At 40.2% G+C, this 14215-nt stretch overlaps 1 protein-coding gene across 1 annotated transcript in view; it reads right to left on the bottom strand.

Annotated features, from left to right (window-relative positions):
* The window catches only part of LOC126449166 (CLIP-associating protein 1-like), a 292116-nt gene that overhangs the window by 147969 nt on the left and 129932 nt on the right, over window positions 1-14215 (bottom strand). The window contains 1 exon segment of the mRNA XM_050091012.1: window positions 13138-13391. Coding sequence (XP_049946969.1) covers window positions 13138-13391 — 254 coding nt within the window.

Here is a 14215-nt window from a genome sequence, read left to right as displayed (position 1 = left end):
CAGAAAAACGGAGTCTTGAAAACATTAGTTCACAGGGCTTGGGCTCTGTCAGATACGGAAAGTCTGGCCACAGAGATAGAACATCTACAGCTGGTGTTCAGCAGAAATGGATACTCCTCCACAGACATCCAAAGGGCACTTCGTGCTACCAGCCAACCACAGAGTACAGAAGAGGAGCCAGAGGAGGCGAAGAAGGTGGCATACCTGCCATATGCTGGACCTATTTCTGCGAAGATCAGCAGAATTCTCTCAAAATACGATATAAAGAGTATCTTCAGCCCACCCTCCAAAATTGGGACAATGCTAGGGAGTGTGAAGGACAACCTGGGGCTACGTAAACCAGGCATTTATAACTTCCCGTGCCAGTGTGGAAAATCATACATTGGCCAGACAACCAGGACAGTGGACGTCAGGTGCAAAGAACACCAGAGGCACACCAGACTCGGACAGGCAACCAAATCTGCCATAGCAGAGCACTGTCTGGAGCTCGGTCACTCGATGGACTATAACAACACCAAAATTGTGACACAGACTCCAAGATTTTGGGACAGTGTCATAAAGGAGGCCATCGAGATGAAGGTCACAGACAACCTAAAAACCGAGACATCGGTTACCAGCTCAGCTCGGCACGGAGTCCGGCTCTGGAGCTTATCAGGGACCAACGAAAGGAACCAAGAAACTCCTCAAGAAGTAGTAACACCGCAACAGGAGCAGCGCCAGGCGGGTGCGGACCGCGAACGGAATGCCCGACAAACGACGGGCCTCAGACAGCTGCCACAGATGGAGACCAAGTCGGGCGCGGACATCTGAGGGAGCACCAGGGAAGAGACAACACCTTACAAGCAGCGCCAGGCGGGCGCGGACCGCGAACAGAGCGCCCGACAGGAGATGGCCTCAGACAGCTACCACAACTGCAGATGGTGGATGAGGCGGGCGCGGACGTCTGTGGGAGCACCAGGGAAGTGCCAGCACCAGGGAAGTGCCAGCACCTCAGGAGCAGCGCCTAGCGGGCGCAGACCATGAACGGAACGCCAAACACGGGTCCGGCCCCAGACAGCTGCCACGACCACAGATGGTGGACGAGCAGGGCGCGGACATCCGTGAGAGCACCAGGGAAGGGCCAAAACCTCAGGAGCAGCACCAGGCGGGCGCGGCCCGCAAACAGAACACCCGTCACAGGACGGGACTCAGACAGCTGCCACAGATGGCAACCAAGTCGGGCGCAGATGTCCAAGGGAGCACCGGGGAAGAGACAACACATTACAGGCAGCACCAGGTGGGCGCGGATGGCAGAGAGAGCACCCAGCGCCCTCTGGGCATAAACACTGGACAAGATCCTCCAATACGGCAGTCTCAGGTAGCACCTGAAGAAGGCAACAAGTTACGTGGCCGAAATATTGTGCCAGAGCGACACAAACATCCAGCAGTAGACCCAATTATTCCACATGTCAACATCAACAAAGATTACACGCATTAAACGCTCCAGGTGATACTGCTAAATATAAAATAAACTTTGTCATTATCACAGATTCAAAGACAAACATGGCAAAAACCTTTCCAGGTGCTGATGCTGATATGGAACATAATTTACTTGTAGCAGATATTATGACAAGATTAAAGCAAATTAAAAAAGACTACAGATAAAGAAATGAGATGTTGAGAAACAAAAATGTTAACTTTTAAGAAAGAGTATACTGTACGTCAAAAATAAATAGGAACATGTAAGGAAACCTGCAGAAGCCACTGAAGAGTGAAACATCATTAGAAATACATATTGGAAGGAACAGAGAAAGATACTGGAGAGGAGAAAAGAGCAAGAATTAAGAAAGAGTGGATAACAGTGAGTATGCTGCATATAATGGATAAGTGCAAGAACTGTTAAGATGACAATTTAGAAAGGCAGCAGGCAGTACAGAAAACTGAACAATGAAGTAAGAAAGTGAACTGAGTAGGCTACAGAAGACTGGATGGGGAAACACTAGAGGAAATAGAAGAATAAGAAAGGAAAGTAAACTGGAAGGAATGTAGAAAACAGTAAAATTCTTACCAAGAAGATAAGTAAGGAAAAAAGGCAAACAAGGAATGTTAAATAAACATAGGAAGAAGACAGTATGCACAGAAGGGGATAAGGAAGTTTGGATTAATTATGTGGCGGAGTTACATGGCGTGCAGGCTGATTACACAATACTGGTTTTGGAAGATGAATGGAAACAAAATGAAGGACACCGTGGTCCTAAGATATTGAAACTGGAATTGGAGACAGAAATTCAGAAGGTCTGAGAAAACAAAGAATTGGGCTGTGAACAATACCATCTGAGGAAATGAAGTGTTTGGTCCAACTTCAATAACCAGATAGACTGTGGTAGTAAACAGAATTTAGGAATTTGGCATCAAGACATACTTAAGATCGTTCTAGTACATTTATCTAAAAATGTGTAATGCAAAACAATGCAAGTAAGGACTATAGGACAACTAATTTTATCAGTCACATTACAAAGCCTATAAAAAGAGTTATACTGAGGAGAACTGAAAACAAAATTGAGAAAAATATTGTGGAAGACCAGACTGGGTTCAGAAAGGATAAACGAAGAAGAGATGTTATAGGCTGTCTGAGAATGATTGGAGAACGAATAATGGAAATCAACCAGGAGGTGGGTATTTGGCTCACCGAGTGGGAAGAGGCTTTCAATAGAGTAATTGGAGAATTATGCTGAGAGTTTTAAAAGATGTCCCTGGTAAGATAGAAAGTTAATAAAGTAGATGTATAGAAAGCAAAAAGTAACAGAGACAGAAGAGACAAGCACTGCAAGGATCCTCACTAACACCAATGCTATTCAACATACATATATGGAGAAAATTGATAGTTAAGTCCACAGAGGAGGCAAAAAGCATTGTAGTTGGAGGAGAAATGATAAATGTTATAAAATACGTGTCTAATCAAGCAGTACTGGCAGAATCAGAAAAGAAGCTACAGAAGAAGTTGAAGAGTATTCCTAGAAGTGGCAAGGAATATGAAATGAGGATAAATAAAGGAAAGACAAAGTGATGACAATAAGCAAGAAGGGAGCTCCAGTTAACATATTCCTAGACAGAAAAAAGATAGAACAAGTAAAATCCTGGGAAGTTTAATGACATGCAATGGAAACCGTACAGAAGAAATGAGGAGAAGGATACCTATGGGAAAGAGAACATCTAAAACATGAAACACTATCATCATCTAAAAGAATTCCAGTGTAGCTGAGGAAAAGATTTGCTAGATATTATGTCTGTATCGCAGTGATATACAGCAGTGAATCACGTACAGTTAAAAAGAAAAGATACTGAAAAAGTTTTGAAATGTTGCCACAGAGAAGAACGCTGAAAGTGAAGTGGACCGACGGACTTAAGAATGAAGAAGTAATGAAGAAAACATGGAATGGAAGAAGATTATCAGAAGTGATCAAAAAAGAGAGAAAAGTCTTGGCTGGAGCATGTACTGCTTAGGAATTGTGTGCAACAAAGACTTACAGAGGGAAAAAAATGGAAGAATTGAGAGGAAGAGGTTGGAAGAGAATGAGCCTAATGTTTGACATCAGAAGAGGATGAACACACAAACAGTTGAAGGAAGATGCTCAGAACAGGACACGATGATGAGTCTCCAGTTGATTGGTTGGTTTTTTGGGGGAAGCAGACCAGACAGCGAGGTCATCGGTCTCATCAGATTAGGGAACGACGGGGAAGGAAGTCGGCCGTGCCCTTTGAAAGGAACCATCCCGGCATTTGCCTGGAGCGATTTAGGGAAATCACGGAAAACCTAAATCAGGATGGCCGGACGCGGGATTGAACCGTCGTCCTCCCGAATGCGAGTCCAGTGTCTAACCACTGCGCCACCTCGCTCGGTGTCTCCAGTTGAGAACTGCTGTGAGATTGACACAAAGAAGAAGAAGAAGAAGAAGAAGAAGAAGAAGAAGAAGACCATGTCCAAGCGCAGCAGAGCCGTATTAAGGGTGTTCTAGGTTGTAACAAGGTGGAATAGCCATGGGTGGAGAGTAGAAGTGGATGAAGATCATGCACTTTCCTCCATCACTGGTCTGCAAACTCAAGAGTGAACAGGTGTTTCCCCACTCCTCTACCCCACATCATCACAAGAAGCAATTGCAGGGTGTTTCAAAAAGTTATACCAATCCTCCACAGCACGCCTTATGAATCACTGGTGGTGCATTGTGCCAACAAGTCTGGTGATGTTCATGCCTAATTTGTCATAGCAAGGAGAAGAAGTGCAGCTTCAAGTCTCTTTGTACTAGGAGAATCTCCTATTTTCCAAAAAAGGGTAAGATGATGACATCGTTGAATGTGTGCATTTCAAAGAGGAAGTAGATGAAGGTGAAGCACCAAAACCCATTACAATCCTAGATTGTAATGCAACTAAATCAGATGTAGACACAGTGGACAAATTAGGCAGGACCTACATTACAACCTTTATGACAAGAAAATGAGCCATTGTAATTTTTTTTACATTATTTTGTACATTAGTGTCCTCAACAGCTTCATAATTTGGTTGTACTTAAATCATGATTGGGAGAAAGGAACAAACTACGAAAGAAGAATTTCTTCTCGGTCAGGGAACATCTCTAGTACAGAAAACAGAAGTTAGTAGGGTGTTCCAACTCCCTTTAAATACCTCCACCCTCAGCCTTCTTACACCCCCAGAACGCAATTTATCTCTTGATATAGTTCTAATGCACTTAGAAATGGTTCACATTTTAACATTTGTTCTTAATCCATTTTGTTTAAAAGTAAACAGTATTTTTATAACATTAAAACACTATTTTTAGTAATCTGCAGTTTTTCCATCCCAGCCAATGTAGTAACCATTAGCCCTAGAGAAACAACTGTATAGGATCTTTTTTTTAATTTTGAACTGGAACACGTTTTCACTAGAAGCACCAGTTCTCAAGAAAAATGAAAACAAGTAACCTTTATTCCCCCCACCCACCTGCCCAATCATACTCCACCAGTGAAGATTTTCAGTGTGTGTTCATGACACTCCCTCCAATCACTGTAAAAATATTTGCAACTATATCATTTTTGCCACTATTTGGTCTTCATTACTTGGGCTATAGTATAGGGAAGTGGGAAAGGAAATTGGCTGTATCTCTTTCAAACAGACCGCAATCCGTAATTGATTTATGGAAACTATGGAAAATATACACCTGGGATGCAAATTCCATGCCATAACCATTGTGCTCCAAATATTGACAGATAATTTGTATGTCTTTTCCTTACAAGATTACACATACTCCATAAAAAGTAAATGAAACCTGTTACTGCAAAATCTGTTCAGACCACGGGGGAAAGATTCTAGTAACCATGTATGAAAAGAAAGAGTAGATGATGATTATGATGATGATGTAAGGCATTCAGGGTCTGTCTTTTTGTACCACTGTTTACTTTTTGGCCTTTATTTTCATGATCTGAGACCAAATACCACTAATTCAGCTGAACTACAAAGAAACTCTTTATAATGTTCACCATTGTTTCTTGTAAGAAGGTTGTCAATAATGTATGTTACACCTAATAAAAATAAATACATCTTCCCGAAACACATTTATTTTTCTCTTTGAAATGTTGGGGGAAAAAAGAAAGAAGAGGAAGAAGAAGAATGAGGAGGAAAGGGGGGGGGGGGGACCATACTCCATCCTTTCATTTTATAATTTTGTTTCATAACAATTCCACATTATGCCAGTCTCAGACCTATGTATCATATGGAAACAGGAACACTGCTGAAAGTTTTAATGTATTCAATACATTCCTTACTTTGGGGAACTGTTGACTAAAAGACAAACAGATGCATGTCCTATTTTAGTCTAAGCTTTGGCTTTATTTCCTGACGACTTTGATTCGCCTGTTGACTTCAGGTGGTTTCAAAAGCATTAAAATGAATGAATATAGTTCCATTTTTACTTTGTAATATGCCTTCCCCATCAAGAGTGGGAGAATTGTTAACACAACACAGGTGAAATATTTTCAAATATGAAAAGTACAATAGCTTTTAATTGCTTTTTATATGTCCCAAGTCCTCAATAATCTTAATTTCTGGTACTTGACAACATTGATCAATTAATTTAAAAATAATGTTGCAGCTCATTAGCTATGTGTTTTCCAAAGTTAGTGTCTGAGCTCTTTGAGTACACAATTGTTGATCTGGCATGACTGGTATTATAGTAATTGGCATACGGCAATGCATCAGAGAACCTTTTGGAACACAGCATATAAAATGCATTAATGAAAAATTTTTAACACTGCTGTACAATTGGTATATGAGGCACAAATGAAAGTTTTACTATGAGAAGAATAGTCTGACATCTAATCTCTGACTGAGAAGTACTAAATGATATTTACCAGTGACTGAACAATAATGCATGAACACTGCTCCTACATCATGGAGTTGTAGAAAGCAAAATGCTCTCCTTCCTGGTAAGTCTAACCAACCAGTATCACAATAAAATTACCCCAGAGTATGTGTATCTATAATTAAATACAGTATTCACAATACTATAGAAATCCTAAATAGTTTCCCTTTGTAATATATTGTTTCTAATCCCAAATGGGAAAAGGTGTTAATAGTTTTATTTAGCACATATTGTTATTGTTATCATCATCATCATCATCATCATCATAACAACAATATATTAACATTATGACAATATCTTTGTGAGTAGGCTCCACCCGAAGGTCAGAAAGGGGAACTACAGAGTAATTATAATTAAAAGTTAAACTTTCAAATGGCTGTGGAAATAACACCACTGGTCAGAATGATGTCAAATTGCAAACAGAATGTTATCAGAGAAGGGGGGAAATGTATGGCCGAAGAAAAATAAATAGTTACAAAATTTACAAAAGATGGCGCTGTAAGCATCATAATTTAATAATGAGCGACTAAAAACGACAAATGAATCATACAACAACGCCTGAGGCATACGTTTGACATTGAACAAAGTGAACTGTTCAATGTGCATGGGTGCACAGGTGTGATACTGTTAGTTATGTAAGCCCATCCAACACAGCAAGGTCATATCACATTGGATGAGAAAAATCAGTTTTTAATTGTCCTGAGGCCAAAAACCACATAAAGCATTAATCAAAATCAAATTCGATTATTAATTTCCATGTGACTGGTGCAAAACATGTTCAGTATATCCACTATTTTCTGCAACAAGTTGAAATTGAGAAACAGCGTGTTCCACAACTGATCAAAGTGTTTCCGGGGTCACGTTCAGAATGTGTTGCGCAATGTGTGACTTCAATGCAGCTAAGAATTCAATGCAGCAATCAGAACACTAAACACAACATGTTTCAGATAGCATCACAGCCAGGAGTCACATGGATTAAGATTAGGTGATCAGGACGACCAGGCTGTAGGGAAATGGTAGCTGATAATTCTAGCATTTCTGAAATGGTGCTTCAGCAACTGCTTAACTGGATTTGCAATGTGTGGAGGTGCGCCATCTTGCATAAAAATGATCCCATCCACACATCCACGCTGTTGGAGAGCTGGAATTATGTAGTTGCACAAAAGACACTCATAGAACTTACCAGTGATGGTACAGGTAACAGGACCGGAAGCACCTGTCTCTTCGAAAAAATATGGCCCCATGATAAATGATGCCGTAAACCTGCACCACACAGTGACCTTTCAGGATGAAGTGGTACTGGTTGATTAGTGTGTGGATTTCCCGACGCCCATATTCGACAGTTCTGTGTATTGACATGTCCTGTCAGATGGAAGTGGGCTTTGTCTGTCCACAAAATCTTCCACGGCCAATCATTGTTCACTTCAATGCGAGCAAGAAATTCTAAAGCAAAGGTGTGCATGGGTGATTTTGAAAGGATAGCAAAGAAGGATTTTACACACAGTACTCACAGGTATTTCCAATGTACGGGCAGTTCTCCGTGCACTACATGTTTGCACACCACCACTAGTCTCCTCCTGCATTGCTGTGGCCACTGCTTTCACTCATGTTGAACCAATTCATTTCCTCCCTCTACCAAGGTGCACACCAAAAGAACCCAAATTTTGAATTGATTTTCTCCAGGCCCACGGCAGTCATCGGACCAACGACTTTTTTCAAACCCTTCTGTGCCAGTAACTTCTGCAGAGCAACGTGTGCACAGTCATCATTCTTGTAATACAGCTTTACAAGCAGAGCGTGATCCTGCACTGAGACAGTCATGGCGCATGTCGCAGATGCGCAAGGAGGAAAAGCCGTGTACCCGGCGTGTTCAGACCAACTTTAATGGGTCGTGCGCATGACAGGTGTTTCCATTTATGTATTCTGACACATACAGTGCCATCTATTGATCAATTTTCACACTCTTTTTTTTCTTCTGCCATTCGTTTTCCTCCTCCTCCGATAACATTCCGTTGCAATTTGATATGATTCTGACTAGAGTGTGTTATTTCTACAGTGTTTGGAAGTTTAATTTAAATTATAATTACCCTGTATTTTCCCTACAAGGATGTCATTTTCATTACACCAAACAGCGGAGCTGCATGCCCACAGGAAAAAGAGTTGCTGTAGTTTCCCCCTGCTTCCAAGCATTCACAGAGCAACAGGAAAACTTCTGTGAAGTTTGGAAGGTAGGAGACACGAGATACTGGCTGAAGTATAGCTGTAAGGATGGGTTGTGAGTTGTGCTTGGATAGCTCAGTTAGAAGAGCACTTGCCCACAAAAGGCAAAGGTCCCAAATTCGAGTCTTGGTCCAGCAAACAGTTTTAATCCACCAGAAAGTTTCGTATCAGTGGACACTTCTGCCAACATTTATGTCCCAACTATTCTTGTGGTTAGATCAGAACCTCTGTCTACTTTAAATGCAGCAATTAACACCTGTACTTTATCACATTTTCCAAACTAGCAAGCTGCCGTCTCCCCCCCCCCCCCCCCCCTCCCCCAATCCAAATTATGCATGCAGTTCTTGTCCGATATGGTGATTCTTGTCCAATATGGCGAAAGCCTTCCCAAATGTTACACCCGTAAAATGGATTTGCCCTATCTGCTATACAAACAATTCTCCTGTACCATGAACTGCCATTTCCCAGCTGTTTTCTACATCACTGTCAACAACCAAGAAAGATTTCTCCTCATTCTGTGCCATCTCACTGACTTTAATAGCTCAATCAATACTCCACTGGGATTTAGACTAATTCTTTGTCCTCTAAAGGGATCGGTATTCTGATACAAATCTTTCCTACAGGTTACAAAGTGCTATTCAGTCATCTATCCAATCTCAAATATTCATTCATCCTAAACTATACCTGATATGAGTATCATGCTCCGTAAGTCATACCTCTCTGCCAATAAAACATGCAACCAATGCATACTTCTGTATCCATCTTGTGAACGTCAAGTATTACCTCACGATTAGTACAGGAACTAGCAAAACAGTCACCTGTCTGCACTGTGGTGAATACTCAGTTGCAAAGCACAGTGGTGTTGACGTAACAGTTGTTTGCAGTAACTACTATATAACTCACACCATACAGCTGTAACAGCCCCATTGCTAAGCTGTCATGCATTTTTTTGTCATTTTATATATGCAGTAATGTAAATGCAGTTCTGGAACACTGAGCACTACCCATCACTCAATTACCAACACGGCCAAAGACTTTTAGTTCTTCAAGTTTAACCTGGGAGATATTCTGTACCATTTTGTATTGAACTTAAGGTAAATTGCATCAATTGTTATGCAAAACTGCAAGAGATGTTCTTGTTCTGCTATTATTTTGTGAACTTATGAACAATTAACGCTGTCACCTGTGGTGTCAACTGCACAGTAAATACACCTGCTGCATGATTTTGCAAACTGTTTTCTGGCACAGTGGCGGTATATAAAACAGACAACAATCACTAGAGCTTTATACAAGATAACAGTTGACAGCTGTTGTCTCACTACTTCTAATAACCACCTGTGTACTGCCTAAACATCAGGGCAAGTGAAATTGGGCATCTCGCCATGAGACAACATGTAGCTGAATCGGCCACAAATGGCAGCTCACTGCAGCTGTTGCCAAATAAAAAGGGAAACAGAGGGGGGGGGGGGGGGGGGCAGATGGAGTACCAAGTAAGAATTTTCATACAACTATTTAGAACTACTAACATCCGTGCCAGGCTAAGTATAGTCATGGTACCACCATACTACTGAAAGTCATAACTGCTCAAACTTTAAGCAAAAGAACAACAACTACCTCATGGGGACTAGTTTTTAGGGAAAGAAGTAAACTTAATAGTACATTTTGTGTTCAAGCTACCCACCCCCCCCCCCCCCCCCCCCCCCCCGGAGTTTCTTATTATATCGCAAATTTCCCAAAGATGTCCTCTACATCCTCTACAGATTCCATGGGGAAAATTATAATTTCACGGGAGACCAGGAGATTTGGGAAATCAAAGATAACCTAAATCTGGATATACACACAGGTATTTGGAACACTTTGCTGTCGAGAAGGAAATCAATAATAGAACCGTCCACACCAACCATTTCCTAAATACAAATACGTGGCTTGTGAAAATAGACAAGCCCAGAACAAGTCAGTCAGTTAATAAACAGCAGCTTTGCTGTTAAGATCGATTTTCTTCAGTATTTAGGAACTGCAATATGTGACATACCGAAAATATTCATACTTTATCAAGTGCAATGCCTTATTCAGTAGACGAGATTACTTAATTTCCGAAAACAAGTGATTCCATTTCAATGAGACAACTGTTATGTTGTATCAACATAGACAGCATGTGTAACTCTGAAGAGTTTCACCTTCTTCCAGAATATCAAGAGATGTTAACATACAGATGTAGGGACTCATTGTTTAAGACAAATTTATTTTCTGGTTTCATTCAGACAACTAAAATTGAGAATTAACACAAAATGTTTATAAATAATGGACATGTTAGTATGCAACAGGTATAAATCAGTGCGGCTGGTACTCAGATGCTGGGAAATCTATGATAGTCACTGATGGAACAATGTAAGATGAACGGAATGTGCCTTCAACTGAGGGATGTTCTTAATTCTGATTGCACACACAAACCTCTCATTAATTACAGACGCTTGTCTCATACTGTACACCATATTTACTCAATTATGAGAGTTTCTTCCCCCCCCCATCAAATTTGGCAATTGAAAAATATGTGGCTGTCTTATATTCGCTGATTAAAATATTGCTGCAGTGTTCAACGTTTTTACATTGTTTAACAGATTAATATAGGGGCTGTCTTACATTTACAGATGAAGCTTTGGCTACTAATGTTTTGTACAAATTTATTTACAATGATTTCACTTGAATAGTCTCAAGATTTCCCAATACACCGAAACACTCCACACAGTATCGACATTGCTTGAACAATCACGTGACATTTGACGCGTGGCACTAGTGCAAGGGATATGCAAGAAACTATGAATTAGCCACTACAACAATCTAATGTTCTGCTTAAAAAGTGACAATTTTGTGACACACAGGAGGAAATATCATTAAATTCTGTCAACTTGGAAACTTTTGGGGTATCTGAACAGATTTGCAATAAAAGTTCTTGTACATAAAGGGATACCATACACAAACATTTATGGTGCTTTTTAAGTAAAGGTTACATTCAAAGGCAAAAAGCTTGTCCTTCAAAACACATTACTTGATTCTGAACCCAAATATAAATTCTATTTGGTTATGGGAAACTGTTATGATTCACCAAATGGGTTACAAATGAGAAATTTAGTTGCTGTTCACTTATTACAATACTGGTGAAAAATATCACCAATTTTTAATCAGCTTCAGAACACGATTGCGACATTAATATCAAACGAGAATGAAAATTAAATGAGAATTAAAGGTCTAACAAATAAAATATATCACATTAAATTGACTGCAATTGTTATCATAAGAATAAATTACAGGGAAAAATAGTCATAGTGGAAGTGGCACCAACAGATGTCACTAGATAGCGGGAAGAGTAGAAGTTCGAGAACTGGACTGAACCATGACTGCAATCTTTTATTCATATATATTAGTTGCTGTTGTTACATATGACCTGCACCCTGGAAGATATTGCTGTCCGTGTTTCACTTCTGCTCAAGTACAGCATTACAGAAGGTTGGAGGGAGAACAGTGACATCAGCTTGGCTGAGAACTTCACTGAGTGCAAGTAGGAGTGGTGAGTGGGCAGCAAATTTTGTTCTGCTGCTAATCATGGTTATATGTTTCTGCAGAAGATCACAAAAGTCTAAATTGGGGCCAGTTGCATAGTAATGTATGCTCAACAGCAATGCTGTCAATGCCTACCGTGAGGTATGACGCGAACAACGGGGTGTGTCAGTTGCTGGTTCTACATAGCCAATGAGAGAGCAGTGGGCAGACGATATATTTGGAAGCAAGAGACATTGTAACATTCTCACATCAGTATAGAAGAGAAATCTGCTGTGTGTTCAGAGCAAAATAACTGTTTTCTCAAGTTCCGCCATAACGATGACCTCAGAAATTGCAACATATTCTTGGAGATATACCCAAATATTTGGGCCAACAAAGATATAATTTTCACAGCTGTCTTGTTATGATTATAATGATGATGATTAAAAATACAGATACCACACAACTGTCTTAAGTATTGTAAAAAAGGTAGTGAAAATATAAATTAATGTAAACAATTTCTTTTTGTTTATTTTATTTCTCCCTGTGCTATCAAAATGTTGACAATGAATAAATGGCGCAAGTGTAGAACAGATGCAATGTTATCTTTTTAGGTAGATACCTTATATCAATAAAAGTTTGGAATTTTGACCAACAGAATATGTTAAGAAATAAATTTTTCCTCAAAGAGCCACATAAAACAAAAAAAGTGGGAGGAAACTGGGGGGGGGGGGTCTCATGTTCAGGTAAATACAGTACTGTATGTTCTAAACACCGTTTTGAAGACAACATGTTACTTCCATACATTAAGTAGTGCACAAGTTGGACACAATGGACCAAGGTGTTGTATCTGTACCCTATGTAATACGTATATATCCAGAACATACAACATGTAAAATGCATCCATTACATACAAAAAAATTTCTATTTTTAGTTCAGTTTAGTGAAACTGAATTATGTTTCACATAATGACCATAATTCCACTTACCTACGGGAACACTGCCGAGCTTCACTGTCTGCATCATACATTCCTTTCCTCAGAGCTTGTTGCAGGTTTGCAACCTGTTTTTCAAGTGTGTGAGCGGGCCAAAGACGAAGAATTAATTCAAGAAACTCACAACATGCTCGTCGGATTTCCCTCGATTTTGATTCCATATTTGATATTATCGCTGGTATCAGTCTGTTTGAGTGAGTGGACCTTATGAGAAAGCGTACTGTTACTAGGCCAGCAGTTGCTATTACCTGTGAATGAATAAATGAAATATAATTGTTAGGTACTCGGAAAATAATAAAATGGATGCTTAGGAACACTCTAGTGAGAAGAAGACTTCTTTGTAAGTTCTACTGATGAGTACATGCTGTCTCCCCTTGCAATTTCATACTATCAGCACAGATTTAATTTTTAATAAAGTATCCAGTCCCGCCCTATTAATGTTATCCAACATTATAGGCTGTTAATATCTTCTATCAAAATCTCAACCCTTACTCAATGTGTACTTTTAATGCTTCGATTTGTAGTAACTGTACTAAAAAGATGAGTTGCAAATGTCTTTTTTGGAAATAGCTCTTCCATAGTTACATTGTTTATTTTGACAGCAATAGTTTCAAGCCCACTAGCCATTATTTAGCACTCATGCACATTGCCGCCAGTCTAGCTGCCATCGTACTGTTCAGTGCATGCCCACGCACCCGTGTGCCCCCCCCCCCCCCCCCTCTCTCTCTCTCTCTCTCTCTCACACACACACACACACACACACACACACACACACACACACACACACAGAGAGAGAGAGGGGGGGGGGGGGGGGAATGATGAGTCTCCTAAGTAATATGATTAAAGCTTGTCTGGCTTCAATGAGCAAGAATACTTAACAACAGGGTTGCAGCCTTCAAACTAGTAGTTACGAAATAACATCAATTCCAATAAGGCAGTAGCTTTGATAAACATTAAGGTGAGTTTGAGAAAGATAGGAAACAAGGATGGGTCACAAAGAATCCAGTTTAAGAGAGACTATAAGGACCGTGCACTAACCAACTGCATCACTGGGACATGGACTGGCCAGTTT

This window comes from Schistocerca serialis, unplaced genomic scaffold, assembly GCF_023864345.2.
Source record: "Schistocerca serialis cubense isolate TAMUIC-IGC-003099 unplaced genomic scaffold, iqSchSeri2.2 HiC_scaffold_710, whole genome shotgun sequence".
Taxonomy (NCBI): domain Eukaryota; kingdom Metazoa; phylum Arthropoda; class Insecta; order Orthoptera; family Acrididae; genus Schistocerca; species Schistocerca serialis.
Note: the sequence above shows the minus strand (reverse complement) of the source record. Positions and strands in the feature narration are given on the sequence as shown.